The sequence below is a fragment of the Limtongia smithiae genome (assembly GCF_038497785.1).
Source record: "Limtongia smithiae strain NRRL Y-17922 unplaced genomic scaffold V1518scaffold_1, whole genome shotgun sequence".
Classification (NCBI taxonomy): Eukaryota; Fungi; Ascomycota; class Lipomycetes; order Lipomycetales; family Lipomycetaceae; genus Limtongia; species Limtongia smithiae.
The window spans coordinates 1,628,575-1,646,838 of NW_027117622.1; the positions used below are offsets into that span (position 1 = coordinate 1,628,575).

At 53.6% G+C, this 18,264-nt stretch overlaps 7 protein-coding genes across 7 annotated transcripts; 3 read left to right on the forward strand and 4 right to left on the reverse strand.

The window, feature by feature from the left end:
- Positions 1-70: 70 nt before the first annotated feature.
- V1518DRAFT_409891 (amino acid permease-domain-containing protein) lies at positions 71-1,981 on the forward strand. Its single transcript, XM_066902464.1, has one exon. The coding sequence runs from the start codon at positions 128-130 to the stop codon at positions 1,841-1,843; it is 1,716 nt and encodes a 571-aa protein (XP_066762308.1). The 5' UTR covers positions 71-127; the 3' UTR covers positions 1,844-1,981.
- V1518DRAFT_409892 (uncharacterized protein) lies at positions 1,867-4,443 on the reverse strand. The gene has a single exon (XM_066902465.1). The coding sequence runs from the start codon at positions 4,360-4,362 to the stop codon at positions 1,978-1,980; it is 2,385 nt and encodes a 794-aa protein (XP_066762309.1). The 5' UTR covers positions 4,363-4,443; the 3' UTR covers positions 1,867-1,977.
- V1518DRAFT_409893 (Asx homology domain-containing protein) lies at positions 4,246-7,716 on the forward strand. The gene is made up of 2 exons (XM_066902466.1): positions 4,246-7,217; positions 7,272-7,716. Exons 1-2 carry the CDS (start codon positions 4,437-4,439, stop codon positions 7,599-7,601), a joined length of 3,111 nt encoding a protein of 1,036 aa, XP_066762310.1. The 5' UTR covers positions 4,246-4,436; the 3' UTR covers positions 7,602-7,716.
- On the reverse strand, positions 7,613-11,527 carry V1518DRAFT_409895 (uncharacterized protein). Its single transcript, XM_066902467.1, has one exon. The coding sequence runs from the start codon at positions 11,344-11,346 to the stop codon at positions 8,044-8,046; it is 3,303 nt and encodes a 1,100-aa protein (XP_066762311.1). The 5' UTR covers positions 11,347-11,527; the 3' UTR covers positions 7,613-8,043.
- Positions 11,528-11,681: 154 nt separating this feature from the next.
- V1518DRAFT_409896 (uncharacterized protein) lies at positions 11,682-14,183 on the reverse strand. Its single transcript, XM_066902468.1, has 3 exons — positions 13,603-14,183; positions 12,028-13,540; positions 11,682-11,972 (listed from the first exon to the last, which is right to left on the reverse strand). Exons 1-2 carry the CDS (start codon positions 13,728-13,730, stop codon positions 12,082-12,084), a joined length of 1,587 nt encoding a protein of 528 aa, XP_066762312.1. The 5' UTR covers positions 13,731-14,183; the 3' UTR covers positions 11,682-11,972; positions 12,028-12,081.
- Positions 14,184-16,214: 2,031 nt separating this feature from the next.
- V1518DRAFT_409904 (ubiquitin-like protein) lies at positions 16,215-16,630 on the reverse strand (the record flags this gene model as incomplete). Its single annotated transcript, XM_066902469.1, has 1 exon — positions 16,215-16,630. A coding segment is annotated over one exon (416 nt), but the record flags the coding sequence as incomplete, so codon positions are not given.
- Positions 16,631-16,853: 223 nt separating this feature from the next.
- Positions 16,854-18,216, forward strand: V1518DRAFT_41719 (uncharacterized protein). The gene is made up of 2 exons (XM_066904220.1): positions 16,854-17,627; positions 17,779-18,216. The coding sequence occupies exons 1-2, from the start codon at positions 16,992-16,994 to the stop codon at positions 17,833-17,835; spliced, it is 693 nt and encodes a 230-aa protein (XP_066762314.1). The 5' UTR covers positions 16,854-16,991; the 3' UTR covers positions 17,836-18,216.
- The last annotated feature ends 48 nt before the right edge of the window (positions 18,217-18,264 follow it).

An 18,264-nucleotide genomic window follows, 5' to 3' on the forward strand; every position in this document is an offset into this window, starting at 1 on the left:
AGACGCTGAGTGCGGGCAACGCGTCGAGGTGGACAACTCACCGCCTGCGCCGCACGTTCATCAGCCATCGTCACTTGCTTCACTCTCCTGCTTGGCACTTCAGCTCCGCGCGCAGACCGACAGAGACATGCGCGACTCGTTTGAGCTTGCCTCGCTCGTGAGCTCATCGTCGCGCGGTGGAGATGTCAACGATCTCGGTAGCGGCAGCGGCGCGAGCTCCAGCGGAGGCGGTCTCTCGTCGCGGCCTTCGCTGGGCGACGACGGCATTCATTCCGATACTACAAGCGCCCGATTATCTTTTGCCACGTCGCTTGCACCGCCACTGTCGCTGTCGCTTCTTCCTCTCAGCGTGAGCGCGGATCGCGGAGGGTTAGTCGGCGGTGCTGACGGCGGTGTGCCGCTCGAGCGGCAGAAACGGCTCGGCGTGGTCGCAGGCCTCGCGCTTGTGGTTGGGCTACAGATCGGCTCTGGTATATTTTCGTCGCCATCCGCGGTGGATGCACATGCAGGTTCGCCGGGCGCTGCGCTGCTGGTATGGATTTTTGCCGGGCTGCTGGCGTGGACCGGCGCGGCCTCGTACGCGGAGCTGGGTACCGCGATTCCGCTTGACGGCGGCGCGCAGGCGTATTTACGGCATATATTTGGAGAGTTACCTGCGTTTTTGTTTGCATGGACCGCAATCACGGTACTGAAGCCGGGGTCGACGGCGATCATCGCGATCATCTTTGGCGAGTACGTTGCGCGCCTGTTTGGATTTGCATCAGGTACCGGTGCAACCGGCGCAGCCGGCGCGACATTACCGTGGATTGTGGCGAAGACGGTTGCAGTTGCAGCGGTTGTTGGTGTTACGGCGATGAATGCTGCGTCAAACACGCTCAGCACCCGTGCAGGTACGGTGCTGTTAGCTGTCAAGATCGGTGCTCTTCTTGCGATCACAGCGATCGGATTTGGTGTGCTCGTTGCGGGCCGCGGGCATGGCGATGGTTACGATGACGATGGTAGCAGTAGCGGCGACGACTATGCTATGAGCGGAAGCCTGTTTGCCGGCTCGTCGACATCACTTGGGTCATATGCTATCGCCCTCTACGCCGGCCTCTGGGCGTTTGACGGCTGGGATAATCTAAACTATGTTGCGGCGGAAATGAAAAACCCGGCGCGCGATTTGCCGAAGGTGATCCATCTCGCGATGCCGATCGTCATAACCGGATACGTACTCGCAAATGTGGCATACTATGCCGTGCTGCCCGCGGAGCAGATCGCGTCATCCAACACCGTTGCGCTTGCGTTTGGCGAAAAGGTCTTTGGCCGTCCGGGCGCGCTTGTATTCGCGCTTTGTGTTGCGCTGTCCTGTTTTGGCGCGCTTAATGCTATCGCGTTCACTTCTGCGCGACTTGTGTACGTCGCCGCGACAGACGGTTTCGTGCCAGCCGTGTTTGCGACTACAAGTTCGCGCACAGGGACCCCTGTGAATGCTCTACTTCTGCAGGCAGTGCTGACGACTTTGTTCGTTGTTACTGGCGGATTCGAGTCGCTGATTACGTTCTATGGTGTCGCAGGGTACGTGTTCTACTTCTTCACCGTACTTGGCGTAATTGTGTTGCGTGTGCGAGAGCCTGGACTTGAGCGACCGTATAAGACATTCATTCTTACCCCGGTAGCATTCTGCTGCGTTGCGCTGTTTCTCATTTCGCGGGGCGTATTTTCCGCGCCGGTCGAGGCAGCCTTCGCAGCGCTGTTTGTCGCGGCTGGGGTGCCGATTTATTACCTGCGCATCGGTGTGACATGGCGCGAACTGCCGCTTCTGCGGCGATGTTTTGGACGAAAGACGGTGTCATCTTTATAAAGCGTTTTGTTTGTTTTGTGTTTGTGTAAATATGTATGTTATCATTGTACCTAGACAACATGAGACGAGTTATGTTACAGTATCGAGGAAGTTCAAACCAAGAATGGCCAAAAGAAACACCAGGAAATATGAAATTAGAAAAGTTTCCGCCGAATTGAATCGGATGGTTTAGATGATGACGATGGTGCTTGAGCGTGCTGGTCGTGCGGAGAAGATGATGACGAGGCATTCATTTGGGCGCCGACCTGTCGCAGCATCTTTTGGACCCAAGCACTTTTCTCTGATGTCAAGGTTTTGTTCTTTTCTTGCGACGGTGCTGCGGTAGAAGCTGTAGCGGTGGATGTAGGAGAAGCGTGAGCGACGTGGGAGCGCACGACGTGGGCAACAGACGCGCGCACGGCAGGACTGCCATGGGATGACACCGAGCTGGTGGATGATGGCGATGAGGGAGAAATGCCAGCCCCGGCAGTAGGCGTGCCCGCGGTGTGATAAAGGATGTAGTTGCTGAGCCACTCAGCAAGATCTGTCCAGCCGCCGCCGACACGGACCATAACGCGCTCCGCAATGATGCGAACCCAGATAACCTGCGGCGGCGCGTTTGGCCGCTCCAGGACGTATTTGCGGGTCTGGCCATAACCGGCTTCCTTTGTTGCGGCGCCAGCCTTGACCAGCTTGAATGTCGGTGACACGGCTTGCGCGGGCTGGGAGGGCATGTCGACGGGCGAGATCGCTATTTCCGAGCCCGTCTTGAGGCTAGATAGGATGTGCTGAATGCGAAGGTCCAGACTGCGCTGCATAGCGCTGACCTGCTTCCGTGGGGAATCGTCTTGGCTCGCAGAGGAAGCGTGGAGAGTGCCGCGGAGCGCTGCGACGTCGAGACTGGTGCGCTTACTGTCGGCAAGCGAAGACGCGTCGGTGGAGGAAGAGCCGCCGCGGCTATGAATACGTGTGCGCCCCCCGAGGTATTTGTCTTTGTCGAGGATCTCACGCTCACGGCGCTGGCGGCGCTGGAGTGGGGACTCGTCGTCGATGGACATCATGTCGAGTTCGCCGATGGCTTGTATCCGGCTCTGCACGTCTTCGGGAGATTTGCTCTCTTCGTCATCATTCTCGTCGTCGGATACAGCTTCGTCCGAGGTGTCTTCCTCCGCGTCGTCGAGAACGAGCGCGAGGGGTGGCGAAGTGGAGTCGCGGTGAGTGTAGCGGAAGGGACTGAGGCGGGAGTATGCGGAGAAGGACTGAACTCTATCAATATCGACGGCGATTCCAAAGTCGGTGGGTTCGAGAGTGCCGAGTGGAAGAGTTGCGTTGACCGTGGAAGGTGCACGGTGGAAGATAGTCGGACTCGGAGATGTCGTCAGGGACTGTTGACGTACTGGTGGTGACGTCGACACAATGGAGGTCTGCATCGTAGACGAGCCTGCGTCCTCGTCATGTTCGTCGTCTCCAGAGGAATCCGAGTCTGAATCTGCGGGTTCACTCGCCGACTTTTCCATGGAGGATACGCTGAGTGGTCGTCGGGGAACAGGCCGTAGGACCTGCGCATGTCGATGCAGGTCTTCTTCGTAGTCCTTCTGTAGATTTCGAGCATCGCTTGCCACCGCCGCTCTCTCTTCTTCCTCGACTCCTCGCTCAATAGCGACTTCAGGCACGGGATCTTCAAGGTCTTTCTCAAACTTGACAACGTTTCGGCTGCGAATGCGCTCTTCGTCCGCATCGTCCATCCTTCGCGTTTCGTCAAACACGCGCGCCTTTTCCTTTGTGAGCAGACCATGCGCAAGTTCTTGGGTCCATACTCGCTCCAAATCATCCTGAATGGTATCGCGAGCAATCGGCGTGGGTGGTGGTAGCTTGCCGGCTAGAATCTGTTCCGCGCATTCGACTTCATCAATCCACTCTTCGGGCAACGGCTCCCACGCCACCTCGATGGCCTCGTCGATGAGCGCCCCAGCGCGCGACACGCCCGTCGCAGCGGCGGCCATTTTTGCAGCATCTTCATCTTTGTGAGAAGGCCAGTCAATAGAAGCGAGCACGTCACGAAGCTCGAGGTACAACCGCGCAGCCTCGACGCGGGATTCAAATCGTGCAATCGCTGCCTCGGCCGCAGCCCGCGCAACAGTGATGCGCAAAACGAGAGAAGTGAGCAACGCCTCGACCAGGGATGCACGCGATGGCAGCTCAAGGACGAAGCTCTGGAGCCTAAGCACGTCGGCATCGAATGCCGCAATGCGTGCGCGTGCGTCTGCGCAGCGACGACAGCCGTCGACCTGTGCGTCTACCGCAACCAGCTCGCTCCACGATGGCAGTCCCGCGGCAGAGATAGTTTCGCCGAAGTCAGTGACCGCCCGTAGTGTCGCACACGCAGGCTGAATATGAACAGCGGCAGCCTTGGCGGTGCCTAGCGCAGCGTCGATCAGTGCGCGCACAGAGGAGGAGTCCGCGTAGGGGTTTGCCGCGAGCGCAGAGGCGCGTAGCACCGCGGCAGGGTCTCGACTATCAAAGTACTCGACATCTGCCATGCTGAGGAGATTGAGTGAATGGAAGGGACAGGGAAAAAGCAGCGCGAAGGCGACTTGGACGAGAAAGCCGGGAGATGGCTGGGTGGCCACCTTCCGCATCGGGAAAGTCCCAGTGCCTTGACCGCGTCGCGCGCACACAATGCCGAGGGCATCATGCTTGCATCCATGTTGGTCCTAGAAGCCCTCCACGACCCCTGATAGCCATGCGCAGGTCCCGCAGCGATCGGCACGACCCGCCGGCCCACACCGACGAGCGCCGTCTGTTGAGGCAATCGTCGTCTGCGCCTCCTGGTCCTCAGCAGCCGCGGTTTAATACGCTTCCATCGCGTCCTGCGGAAACCCCCTCCGTGCGCGGGGGCCTCAGTACGAGCACGCGCTTTCTCACTGCCATCAATTCTACGCTGCGTCAGTCTGGCGATGATCATCGACCTAGCGTCACGCGCCGATCGTCGCGAATCACGCCGGTGCCGGGGCCCAATCCCGTTGGTGCGCCGAAGGCTCAAGCTCCGTCTTCGACTAACACTACCGTCCCTTCAACCCTGCCAGACACGCAGCCAATTGCAATGGATTTTGGCGAGTTGCAGGTGCGTGGTACCCCGGATCCTGAAGTGCACAGCGAGGTCAATCATGCTGTGGTCAATACAATGGCGGTGGGAAAATCATCGACGTTTGTATCTCCGGCGACGATCATCAGATTACAATCGTATACCGAAGACCCTGATTCGTCTCTATCCGACGTGCCATCTTCTTTGCCTGACTACGAGGACTATTTCTCTCTTGCGCGGTCACATTCGCCAGCACCACCACTCGCGCCATCGCTCGCTCCCTCACCACTCTCGCCGCATGTCGAGCAGCAGCCATCGAATCCGCCTAAACCGGCTGCGTATAGGCGCACCACTAGCTTATCGATCCGCAATTTTTCACGTCGCGTGAAGGACACCACCAATAGCGACGGCGACATGCAACCTGTTGCTCCATCGTTGTCGCCACCGCTAGCCCAAGTGCAGTCTCCTGGAGCGACCGGACCGACGGTGATGCTGCTGATGGATATGAATTCACCTGAGCACATTCAGATGCATGCCGTGGACATAAATGATAAGGGCATTGACTCGGATGGTAGGCACAGTCTCGCGTCTGTGACGGATTCCGTGCATGTTAGCACAGAAGCGTCAGATGAAATTCCAACACAGGCGATATTAGAAGAGTCGCCCAATCAAGCGATGTCAGAGGAATCTGCTACTTCAGATATCTTTGCGCTCGAAGTAACCGCCACAGAGATGAGCATGGAAGACCTGTCGCAGTTTCCTACACAGGAAATCATAGCGCAGCCATCCACTCAAGAAGCTTTAACGCTTCGAGTGAATTCTGTGTTTGCGACCGCAGAGCTCCCTACGCAAGAAATCATAGAGGAGGGCTCGTCGAGAGAAAAGTCGGGAGAGACTCCTACTCAGGAAATTATCCCAGAGCTCTCCACTCAACAACGTCGTGACGCACCTACTCAGGTTATACAACAGAGTATAACGGAGCTGGATGAAATTACCCCTGCTTCATTAGAATCCGGAAAGGTAACCGATGCTATCATGTCCGCAACACAGAAACCTGAGGACTCTGAGGGTCATATCGCTGCACATGTTTCTTCTGTTCGGCTGGTTACTCCGCGATCGGAAGATTTGAGTCTCGAATCGACCGTCGAATATGACCAGGATACTCTCGTGAAGAAATTTCATAATGTTGATTATGTGATCCCAGACAAGAATTTATCTAGCGTGGTCGACGATGGCATTTTGATGGAGGATGAAGAGATGGATGATACCTGTGCTGAGCATGAATCATATCCAGATCAGTCGGTGACGGTGATTAATATTCCGGATGAGTCCGTCGAGATTCAGCCGCTTCGCAGTGTTGCCGCTTCAGATATCGAGCGAATTTCTGTCGCCTTGGACGAAGATACGACATCTGCGTCATCGGAACCAGTCGTCGACATTGGCTTGCTCGATGTCACAGAGGGCATCACGTCTCTACCTCTGGCTCGTGCATCTGAGCGAAAGGACACTGGGCCGACCGAGCAAGAATCCATAATTGTCATCGACACGTCTAAACTACCCCCGCCTCGGGAACCGACCCCGGAGGTAGTCTCTAGTCACTCTCGTCCACGCCATGCAACCGCTTTGGCTTTAAGCTATACGGATTTAATACGCACACCAATTACTACAGAAGTCACTACGCGAAGCACACGAAAGCGGAAGCAAGAGCGAGGTGGAGTTGACAATGCGGACAGCGGCAGCAAGCGGGTAAGTACAAGAGAAAGCAGGAGAGGCGACAAAAAGCTAGTACAGGGTAAGCTCGATAGCAAGTTCCCAGTTGTGATCCATTCGTCAGAGGAAGAAAACGACGCCGATACAACCGTGGCGATGTCGGCGATGAGTATGACAAACGGCAATACCGGACCAAAATCAAGTCGGTCTCGTTCGCAAATGCCGTCGACTACTTCCGCTGCCGGTGCCGCTCGTCCTGAGCTTATACGGCAGTCCTCATCTGCATTCACAATCTCGCTACCTCAGGGACGAACACCTTCGCGGGCGTCTCTGGTGCTTACACCACCTCCTGTTACTGCAGCACCAGCTATTTCTGCCCCTCCAGTTTCCACTTCTCCTGCAGTCGCATTGTCACCTCCGCTCGCCTGGCCTCCAGTTGCTGTTGCTACGGCTCCTCCATCGGCGCTATCGCCAACTAAAGAGATTACCACGTTCACCTCGCGCCTCCCGCCAGCCAAGAAGGGAGTCCCAGACAAGTACACTACTGAGTACCTGCTTACGAACTCACGCTCTCCCCTCGTCAGTATTTCCGACCTCTCTGTACGCAGTTCCTCCTCTTCTCTCTGGCGATTTCCTTCACTAACGCATGGATAGTTCCTCGTCAACGAAGATTCATTCAATGCACTTCCCGAGTCTGCGCGCGCACATCTGATGTCTATCTTAGCTCCTGTCGATCATGCCCCTCCCTCCCCCTCCGCTTCTAACTCCACCCCGCGCCCAGTCGCAGGCTTCTTTAGCCATAATACCGTCCTCCAGGAAGCCATCCGGGATTTTCAAAGCGATATCTCACTAGGCCGATACACTAAAAGTTATGCGCGGGACTTGTCGCGCGCAAGAGCTGCCATCGCACGCGGCTCGACAGATAAATACAAAGACAATGAGTTTGAGCTCTGGTGGGGGCAGCGCTCCCGCGGCGAGATCTAAAAATGAATACTGGCATCAGTTTGGTGTTTAAATAAATTGGTATGCTTCTCGCGAACCGTAGAACTCCACAGAAACAACTATTTAGTATGTAGTTAAATTCCAAACTATCGTACTGTGCCATGCTTGTTTTCACGCATACTACATGCGATACATGCCCGTTGCCACCGTATAAACTAGCCCAGTCAGCATCGCACTCGTTCTTCTATTTCCTATAACCCGTCCACGCTCGCTTCAAACAAACAGAAATTGAGGCACCTGCAACAAAACAATACCACCCTTTACCTAAAAGAAATAGAAAGAGAAAAAGCCCGCCTGCCTTGCGAACAACATGAGAAAATTTGTGTATGAGTTGTATCAAAGAGAGATTTGTATCAAAGAAAGAGAGGGAGCACAACGCGATGGTAAACATAAAACAAAAACAAAAATAGACACAAAATATAGTCTAGCGTTGCCGCACTTTCGCGTAAGTTGGTGGTCGAATGCGGCGCTTAACAACTTTGACCAGCCATATCGGCACGAGCGCGGCGCCCGTGCAAGCCGCAGTTTTCCAGTAGAACGCGCCAGTGAGGATGAACGAGAGGTCAAAGTAATCGGTGAGGAATGGGATGGATGCGATGAAAGCGCCGAAGGTGACGATTTCAGTTGCGATCATGATCTTGTTCCACGTGATGATCTCCAGCGCGACCATGAGAAGCTCATTAAGCAGCAGCGCGGTAAAGGACACGGAGACAAGCTGCAGGAATAGCGAGAAGTCGAGACCGACAAACACCTGCGCCAGACCCTGTATGATCGCGCCCTGGTAGACGGAGATGAGTACCCAGATGAAAAACGTGAGGTACGATAGCGATCGCGACTCGGTGAGCTCCTTATACAGTTCCGGGTACAACTCCGCGACATCCTCGTTGACATCACGATCCAGTACCATCGAGAACACCGGCATCATTGTGTAAATCGTCGCATATCCAACAAGAAGCAGACCCTGATACAGCGCCAGTGGCTCGAAGGAGGATGAGATGGAGTACACGGCCTGCGCGACGGAGATGATGAGACCGCGGTGGATGATGAACTGAGCAAGCTTAGCAGACTGCTTGTAGGAGTTACGGCCGTGCCACACAAGCAACTTTGACAGGTAACAGAACTGCAGGATCGAGAAGTCCGCAGCCAACGAGGCCTGTTTGCCTTCCTTTCCGACAATTCCGACACCGACATCGGCCGCTTGGATCATGCTCACGTCGTTACCGCCGTCGCCGATGCAGCACACACGCTTGCGCGTGTACTCCTTGATCAGCTTGGCGACCTCGGCCTTCTGCGTCGGCGAGCATCGACATGCAATTACGGCAGGCAGCTTCACTGCGACCTCGACAAATTCCGTACGGTACTGATCCAAGAACAGCGCCAGCGACTCCCCATCGATAAGCAAGCAGCAGTCACCCTTATTGCGCAAAAAGTCAAGTTGATCGTATGCGATCTCGCTCCGTGTCATGCCCGCAATCGTGTGAATATATTGTCCACGCGGAACAAGCTTTGCAGACACTGCCACACACCGGGCGGTCTCGACTTTGTCACCTGTAAGCATCCAAATTTTGATTCCCGCGTTACGCAGAAGTTCCAGCGATGGCTTCACGTTCTCCTGCAGCTTGTCCTCGACACCCGTAAGACCCAGTAACTCAAGGTCCTTTTCGAGGTACTGTACAACAACTTTCTGCATCTCGGCATCCCGGTCGCGCATCATCAGTGAGGCCGCCGTGTACTTCTCCAGGAAGAGGTTATACGCCTCAGTAGTCAGCTTCTTGCGACCAATAACAAGGGTACGCAGACCCTCGCGGGCCATATTGCCGGTCTCTTCCTCAAGCCAATCATTCTTCTGCACGATCCGCGCCATAACTGTGTCCGCTCCCTTCTCGAAAAACCAAATCTCATCCTTCTCAGAATCGCGCACGACTATACCCATACGCTTGGTATCAGAGGAGAACGGGAAGTTCTGTAGGATTTCCAACCGTTGCTCGACTTTGGATGATGCGTAGGTCAGCACGATGGAAGTGCGGTCACGCTTGGCCAAGGTCAGACCGACAGTCTCCGTCCACTTGACAATGGCAATTTCGTCAGGAGACGCAGCCTGGTAGGACGAGTCGCCGTCCTCGTACACAGGAGTGACATTGTGGCAGACGGCAAGAGCAAACACGAGGTCACGCACACGCATGCCGACGTCGCGGCGCGATCGTGTGTTCTGCTCGGAGCCGCGCACGTACTCCGCAACCTCGTCCATAGCCTCACCTGCATAGGAAACAGTGCCAACGTGAATCTTCTTCAACTCCATATCGTTCTGTGTGAGAGTGCCGGTCTTGTCAGTGAGCAGGTACTCGATGCGTCCGAGATCCTCTGGGATTGTGGAGGTGCGAACAATCGTCTCAGGAATATTTTTGTCGTGCTCAATAAGGTAGGCGTAAACGGATTTTCCCAGATCAAGGTTGACACGGAGAGAGACAGGAATAATTGAAGAAAATAGGACAAGAAACCGGAAAATGGAGATGTACCACTGGCCGCGGAAACCAGAGAGGCCGACGAGAAGGAGGGAGAGAAGGAAAACACACAAGCAGAGAATCTTTGAGAGCGAGTTGATCTCCAGCTCCAGTAAACCGACCTTGGCACGCGCCTTAGACGTGTTCATAGCCTGACGAGTCTCAGTGCCGGTGTACACAACGCAGCCGACGACATGCCCGGACGCGACGACGGTGTTTGCCCAGAGCGTGTTGTCGATCGAGAGGGGCAAGTTACGAGAGTCGAGCGAAAGTCGGCCGAGGAAATGATGAATGGATTTTGTAGGGGGGGTGGTGGTAATGCGCACGTTGCTTAGCAGGTCGTCTGCCAGAGGCTGTGTGAGAGGGCAGGCGATGCGGAGCTTCCAGTCAGTTTCGCCATCGAGTTGGTCGGTGCGGATGAAGGACTCGCCGGTGTGCTCGGAAGACTTGAGTAGAACCATATCTGCGGGAACGCGCTGATCCTTGCAGATGATGACGAGGTCGCCGACGCGTAGGTCGCGAGACTTAACGGGCTCTTCCTTGCCGACAATGGAGTACGACTCCATGTTCGCCTCTGAATCACGGCGACGACGTGCGATATCATCCAAAGCTTCCTTTGACATGGTGACAAACAGGACAAAAGCGAGAGGCAGCACATAAGATGAAATATAGCCGACTCGGAGGGCGGGTACAATCTGAGAAAGCGCGACGATGAGGAAGTAGAGGTTGATGAAAAACTTGAACTGTTGGTAGAGGATAATGGGCAGGAACGTGATGGGATTGTACTTGGCATTCGAGATGACGTTCGACGGGAATTTGCCGGTCTTGGTAAAAGGCACGACAACGCGCGAGGGCCCGGAGACCTCACCGTCATCAGACTCTTCGCCGCCCTCTGGGCCGACGCCGGGAATGCCGGCGCCGGCGGCAAGAGTATCTGTGGAGCCGTTGTCAATTTTGCTCATGAGAGGTACGCCGTCATCGTCCTCATCGTCATCCTCTGGAGTGTCGTGGGTGCGGATGCGGATCGCGACATCGCCTGTGTCGCCGTAGTCTTTGAGAGACGGCATGATGGTATGCAGTGTGATGGCGGACGCGGCGGAGCCAGCAGACACGCTCGATATGCGGCGAACAACCTGTGGTTCAATAACAGACGCTGCTTTAGCAGCAGCGTCCTCGATCGCGACGGCGGCGGCCGGCTGGAGCGGGTCGGTCGCGCCCTGCGGCATCAAGAGAGCGCGCGTGCGCGAGCGACAGGCTCGTGGAGACGCGCCGGACAGAGAAAGTAGCGGAGCGCGTAGACGCGAAGAAGAGCAGACTGCGGCAGCAGAGAAAGGGCTGCGCTGCGTGCGGATAGGGTGGGCCGGATGGTGCGGAGAGGTGCAGGAACAGGGAAGCTGTCGATGTAGACGGTGGACGAGCGCACTGCTTGCCGCTCGTCGCCGCATGCGCCACTCTGCGCCACCCCTGCTGCGCCGCATTTACCGCGCGGCCTTGTTAGCGTTTGTCACTAGCTGTTTGCGGCTACTTCGCCCATATCTAGCCAATAGATTTCGCTGCAAGTGCGTCATTTCAAACTCTATCATGGCCGCGGTTTTGGCCTTGCTATCGCGCCCCTCGCGTGGTTAGGGCTGCTTTGCTACTCCGCACTGCACTAGAGATCACGGCGATATGAGTGCGCGCTTGTCGCTGCACTACAATTCAAGGGTGCATGATCGAGCCACAAAATATACTGTCTCCTCTCCGCATATTTTGTGCTAACGCTTAAGATGATAGAATATTTAATAAGAAGTATGTCCGATCGAACTTCGCGCTGTTTTGCTTATCAGCATTTCCTTATCAGTCCATCCTCAAGCTGTATTTTGTTGTCAACGTAATTCTATGATCAGCCATTGGCGCATAAAACTCACTGCCTAGTCCAAGTATAACTCCGGTCATATCATGTTTTGCTAAACGTTATGCTATCATCGTCGCTCGTCGTAATATGACCACCACCCTGATTCTCCCTCCGGCGGTGCGTGTGTTTCCACCTGCACGCCTCTATGCCTCATATTTGACAACCATCTCGATAAAACATTCGAGTATGTCTTATTCACAAAGCTCACCTCCGTGCGAGACACATCAAGATAAGTCAAGTCCGATAATGCGTTGAGATTACGGAGTTCGCAGATGCCGAAATCATTATTGTCTGTGATCCACAATCTCTTCAGCAAAGGACACTGGATTGTGATGGCTTTCACCGCGGTAAATATGTCCATATTGACTGCATGCGTGCTGGTGTCGCGTTGTCTTCTTGGCAAATTCCATATGTTTGTGTGATAATCGCTGCTCGTATGTTGGCCGAAGTCAATCAATCCAGTTGCTGCAGCTTTGTATGGAAATACACACTGGCACAGTTTCACAGACTGGCAGTCTCGAGGCAGATTCGGCAAAGTTTCGATAATGCACTTGCTATAATGACACTCCCTCAGGTTGGTGTTGGCGTTAAAGCCAGACATGCTCAGCTCCGACCGAGCTCGTAATATCTTTGCATCGTGACAGCGAAATGTACGCAGATTCGGCATCCTGGTCACCAAAGCAGTTAGATAATGCAGTTGCACCTTCGCGTTCGTGCCACTGCCCGCTATCTCAAGCACTTCTAGCATGGGGAAAATGATAGGTGGGGTGGTCGAAATTGTCCAGTCAGAGTCAGAGTCAGAGTCAGAGCAGCCACCGCCCGCAAATCCAAGCTCCCTCAAATTTATAAACCGCACAACCGTACTGTGTTTTCTCAAGAGACATACCAGTGGCTGTATTGCCATGAATGGAACACGCAACTGCTCAAGCTGCGCAAACAAAGCGATCGTTGGCGCTCCAAGGTAGTGCATGTCCGCCAACACCACGCCAAAAGCGTCGTCCAGTTGCAAGCGCACAACTCCGGCCATCGTGCCTTCGGTTCTCTGCACCAAATATTTGACATATTCCGGATGTTCAGTACCAGAAGAGCTCTGTGACGGTTCATGCTGGCAGAGTATGTAAGCGCGCATAATCGCCATTTCAGTTGCCGGACCAAACGATAATTTAATCTCGCGCGCGCGTCCTCTAGCTTTCTCGAGACATACTCCCAGTAGTTCCGGGGTCGCCCGCATGCTGCTATATCCTCGAAAATCTAATCTGCTCCACGCCGCAGCTTCCAAGCTCAAGTACGCGTTCACCATATTGTACCACCCGCGCGAGACGCGCTTCATGTCGAGAATAGCGGGAAATGGACAATCAGTATACCTGAGCACCTTGCTCCAAATCTCAATTGGCATTTCGGCGATTCCAGAGTCATTCAGTGCTGTCGCGAACTGAATGCGCGGCTTATCACTCGCCTCTAACATATTCTCGTAGTAGTTCCTCAGCATCTCAGTCTCCGATAACCAAGCGCGATATTGATCTCGACTACACAAGATATTGACATTAGAATAATGCTAGTTGTTTGGTGATATAGATGAGCTACTCACGAATATAAAGTGATCGGATGCAGCTGATTGTCCATTCTGGCCTCGTATATGCCTCGCTCTTCCTGCATCACTGACCTGATCCTGGATTGCTGACTGGTATCCAAGTCATTCTCACTCCCAGGCTCCATTGCGCGCGATTTGTGCTGCAGCAGAAGGTTTTCTTGTACACAGAGTCGAATTGTACTGAAATTTGGGCTTTGGGACCGCTGTTGCTGAATATATGGCCGCGCGCCAGTGTCGTGAGTACGCAGCGCTACTCAATGTGTATGCCCGTACGTCGCTGGCTCTGTACGTACGATTGCGTCACCGATGAAAGTGGCGCACTTCAGTGAATCACAACCGTCACTAGAGCGCCTCATCACATCTGCGTTGCAATTCGACATCGAGCTCGCTCGACCCGCAAAGAGTACGTCTCACCGTAATCAGGTATGAAAGAAATTCATACTTGGCACATACAACTTTGCACGGCGGGCGCTATGAGCTTTGATTCGTTGGCAAGTCAGGTTCATATGTCTTCCTCTAGATCTCCTCTCTCTTCTGACTCTGACCCATGCAGTTGAAGACATGCGCCAATTGACCGCAGCTCCGGTTCTTAATATCAGCGATATCTCCGTGCTTGCTATTAATAATTGCTGATTTCGGACATAATTTACTGTGCGAGGCGCTTGGTTGCTACAGTTATTCAAAGCCACGTCGTTATCACGACTCCCCGGAGACTGAGACCGAATCTCATGCCTATAATATAGTTACCTCGATTTAACGTTAGTAATTCTAGCTACTGGAAGTCAGGGCTATTAAGGATACGGCTTCGCAGGTTGCGAAGCTTGGCACTTAGAGAGAGGTCGGGATACTGTAGTCCGCGGTTATTGTTAGCATTGTCGGCCTTGACGTATTCTTCAAGACACAGACGTAGCAGCCAGTCTGCTCAGTAACAACAGTACCAGTCTTTGAGTGAGCAATATCTGAACCTTTCGAAAATAGCACGCTTGATCTAGGCACTCTATTCTCGATTATCGCTGTTGCACCGCCTGAAGTTCCCGTCACGACTTGGCTGTCGCAAATGCGAACTTGCAAACAGCACACATTCTTGTACTTCTGTCATGTACTCTCGTGAATGGAATTAGAGCTCTAATGCAGGAGGAAGAGTCCCGCCGTGTTGCAGTCTATCACAGACCGTTGAATTGAAGTACATGTGACTTCAGTTGTCTAACTGCTGTGACTTAAGAACCCTATGCCCCACAAACATACTGCGAGTTACTCCAGAGAATTCAAGAGCCCAAGTTGATAGCATTGTGTAGCATAGGTGCTGCTCAATGCCATCTCTCGTTCAATTGGGCTCCGTCTAGAGATCCCATCTAGCACCATGAACGCGAATCACCCAACAATGGGGTCGTGTGCACACCTTGCCCATTAGAAAATCAGTATCGAGATTCCTTGCTGTGCGACAACTTAGACCTCTCGCGGTTTCAAAATTTGTTCGTTCTGCAGAGAGCAAGACGAGAATCGCACATCGTTGGTTCCACAACCTCCTGTCAAAGCCAGATCTTTGCTGAAATGACAACTTGGTCAGTTTGGTTGCTATATTTTTACGATACTTGTTACGAGCACAATATGGGGTCCGGCTACAACGCGAAATGAATTGCTGCAGCTATGTTAAGGTCATAAGTGGAGCGCACATGCACTCCGAACCTGCAGGTGCTTTCGAAAATGGCAAGGCTAATTAAATTTATATTTAGCTCAATTGGCTGTTGGAACAGCATCGTTATCATGATTCTGAATCCGTTCTCGCTCTTTCTGGTATTTTGTGGTGGAACCTGGGGCTCCGGTGGGAGTGAGCGTAAATTAAACGCACGGTTCATTAGGCTAATCATTCCTTACCCGCTGCGACAAGCCTGCAAGACGGCTGCTGGCCGGAGCCACTGCGCTGGGCTTGGACCGCTTCAGGCTCCTGAAATCTAGTCACGGACCAATGGTATCGACGTGATAACCTGGGATCTCAGGCTCGTGTGACTGTTTGAGCATCGTGTAATATCGTGCGTGTTTCGTACTTAATTTACAAGTATTCCCTTGTAACCGCCATATCAGCTGCCGGCGCAACGGTCGCCCGCCATAACATTGTCGAGACACGTCCAGTATTATATAAGCGGGCATCACTAGACCATGTCAAGGGATGAGTACTCTTGTGCACACGAGCAAACATTTGTTTACGCCATCTAGAGCTGCGTGTATTTGATTTACATGCGTCACTAGATTGCTAACTAGCATCAATTTTAGACCGGCGCTGCAGTCCCCTCCGGCTTGGAAGGAGGTACGGCATACACCTGTACTCTTGAAAGGCAGTCTCACCGTACTCCACCCCAAGAAATGGTGATCATGTTAAGAGACGCTCAATTGACGCTAAACTTAGTAGGCTAATATAAATAACTGATGTCTCTCGCAGCTCACAGCATTAACTGATCCACTTGAGTCAGATAAAATAAACACTAATGAACTTCACGATTACGATTACTTATATTGAACAAAAAATTGTAGCATCCCAACGCCAACTATCTAAACAAAACGCTTACATGCGGCCGCCACGAAGACGCAAGACAAGATGCAGCGTCGACTCCTTCTGGATGTTGTAGTCTGATAGAGTTCGACCATCCTCCAGCTGCTTGCCAGCGAAAATCAATCGCTGCTGGTCCGGAGGAATACCCTCCTTGTCCTGGATCTTAGACTTGACGTTGTCGATGGTGTCCGACGACTCGACCTCAAGTGTGATGGTCTTGCCAGTGAGGGTCTTGACGAAGATCTGCATACCACCACGCAGACGCAGAACGAGGTGAAGCGTCGACTCCTTCTGAATGTTGTAGTCAGAAAGGGTACGGCCGTCTTCGAGCTGCTTACCAGCGAAAATCAATCGCTGCTGGTCCGGAGGAATGCCCTCCTTGTCCTGGATCTTAGACTTGACGTTGTCGATAGTATCCGACGACTCGACCTCAAGTGTGATGGTCTTGCCAGTGAGGGTCTTCACGAAAATCTGCATGATTGGCTGTGGTGTATGGAAGGATAATGCGAATCGAGAGGAGAAAATGGGACTGTACTATACAGCGTGTGTCGTGGGTGAATAAAGAGGAAATGGATCGGTGCGGCAGGCTGGGCGGTTTATATACAGAACAACTGGTAGCTAGCTGGCCGCCACCCGCACAGGTGTACAGCCGATGGCCGAAAGCTAGGCAGGCGGCGCAGCACATGCGCGGCAGTTACGGCGTAATAATCGCGCAGCGCTGCAGATAAAGCCGTAATGCCGCCGCAGCTTGACATGTGCGCAGAATGAGCCATAATTCCGAGCCATTCCACCGCGCAAGGCAGGCGTGTGGCGCAGCCACACCAGTTCGTCATTCTGCATGGGCGCCTCCGCCGTGAGTTTGCGGGTTTGTGCGCGCTTTCCAACTGCTGCACTGTGGCGCCCGCTCGCCGGCTTGTGTTGCTGCGTAAGCAATCTTCCGCAGACGCGTGATGACGCTGTGGCTGCAACTTCTCGCGTGCGCTGTGCAGTATGGTGGCATGGCGAGTTCACCCTCGTCCGCGCTGCTCTGGGACGCTGTGGAAGGTTCCAGCGCGCAAAGCTGCTGGTGAGCAGCCATTGGCTTGACTGGCTTGTAATTGAGTGGGCCGGTCGTCTCCAGGCTGGCGATTCTGCGATCGATCAGAGCCACAAGAAAAGTGGAGAGGTGGGGTTGTCGGTGGACTGCGGCGCGAAGCTCGTTCAGTGGCGTTCCGCATACGAGGCTACGACCTGCATGCGCCACAGCCCACTCTTACTGCTTGCAGCATCCCAACGCGGCGGCTCTTCTTTATTTCACCTCTCCGCCTCCATCTTCGTCGCATATCCCGCACTATGGCTTAGCCGCTCCAAGTTACCGCTTGGAATGCCGAACACGTCCGACTCCCGCGAAAAATTTAATTGTCCAGTTGCCGCCCGCCGGACGGACGCAGACGGCCATGCGTGGGCTCACGTGCAGGTGCCATTTTTGTCTGCTGTATGCATTGTAGTTCTTCTGCAGGTCTCATAAATTTATGAAGTGTTTTTACATGGCCTAGATCATACGGCCACCTTTGAAATTTTTGCAGCCCGACTGGGGCTTGTTGCTGCAGTTCTGACAGCCCTTGCGCATGCTAATGAGTGCTCAGCAACGGAATATAACTTGCTGGATCTCCGCTCCACCGTGGCTCCCGGTGGCTGGCTAATAATAACTTCGACTGCCAGGTCGTCATCTCCGGTGCGTTGTCATATGTGACCGTCTTCCTAAATGCCCTCATTATGATGTATAAGTATGAAAATGCTAATTCGTTGTGTGTGCGAATATCACTCTCTCGGGTTATTGTCTTCACAAGGTGACACGGTGGTTCTGATATCGCCGGCTACAGTCATGAACATCTACGCAGTTACTTCCATATATTGTTGTACTCATTTTCTTGTCCATCCAAGGGATATTCTTCTTCGCGAACTGTGATCGTCTACTTGTGCCGAGAAATCAGTAAGAACCGCTTTTAGTGCGCTGACGCACTTTTCGCGACTGTAGCGTACGTCCCTTCAGCAGGCCAGGAGATGCAAAACCACACAGCAAGACTGAACTGAGACATGGCGCATCTGCGAAAACTGGGCAAGAAAACTGG

Coding starts and splice junctions, on each gene's coding strand:
- V1518DRAFT_409893 (XM_066902466.1), top strand. CDS start 4,437: ATGGCTGGGTGGCCACCTTCCGCATCGGGAAAGTCCCAGTGCCTTGAC. Junction 7,218..7,271: donor TCAGTATTTCCGACCTCTCT/GTACGCAGTTCC, acceptor ACGCATGGATAG/TTCCTCGTCAACGAAGATTC.
- V1518DRAFT_409892 (XM_066902465.1), bottom strand. CDS start 4,362: ATGGCAGATGTCGAGTACTTTGATAGTCGAGACCCTGCCGCGGTGCTA.
- V1518DRAFT_409891 (XM_066902464.1), top strand. CDS start 128: ATGCGCGACTCGTTTGAGCTTGCCTCGCTCGTGAGCTCATCGTCGCGC.
- V1518DRAFT_409895 (XM_066902467.1), bottom strand. CDS start 11,346: ATGCCGCAGGGCGCGACCGACCCGCTCCAGCCGGCCGCCGCCGTCGCG.
- V1518DRAFT_409896 (XM_066902468.1), bottom strand. CDS start 13,730: ATGGAGCCTGGGAGTGAGAATGACTTGGATACCAGTCAGCAATCCAGG. Junction 13,541..13,602: donor CATCCGATCACTTTATATTC/GTGAGTAGCTCA, acceptor TATCTTGTGTAG/TCGAGATCAATATCGCGCTT.
- V1518DRAFT_41719 (XM_066904220.1), top strand. CDS start 16,992: ATGGGCGCCTCCGCCGTGAGTTTGCGGGTTTGTGCGCGCTTTCCAACT. Junction 17,628..17,778: donor AGGTGCCATTTTTGTCTGCT/GTATGCATTGTA, acceptor ATGAGTGCTCAG/CAACGGAATATAACTTGCTG.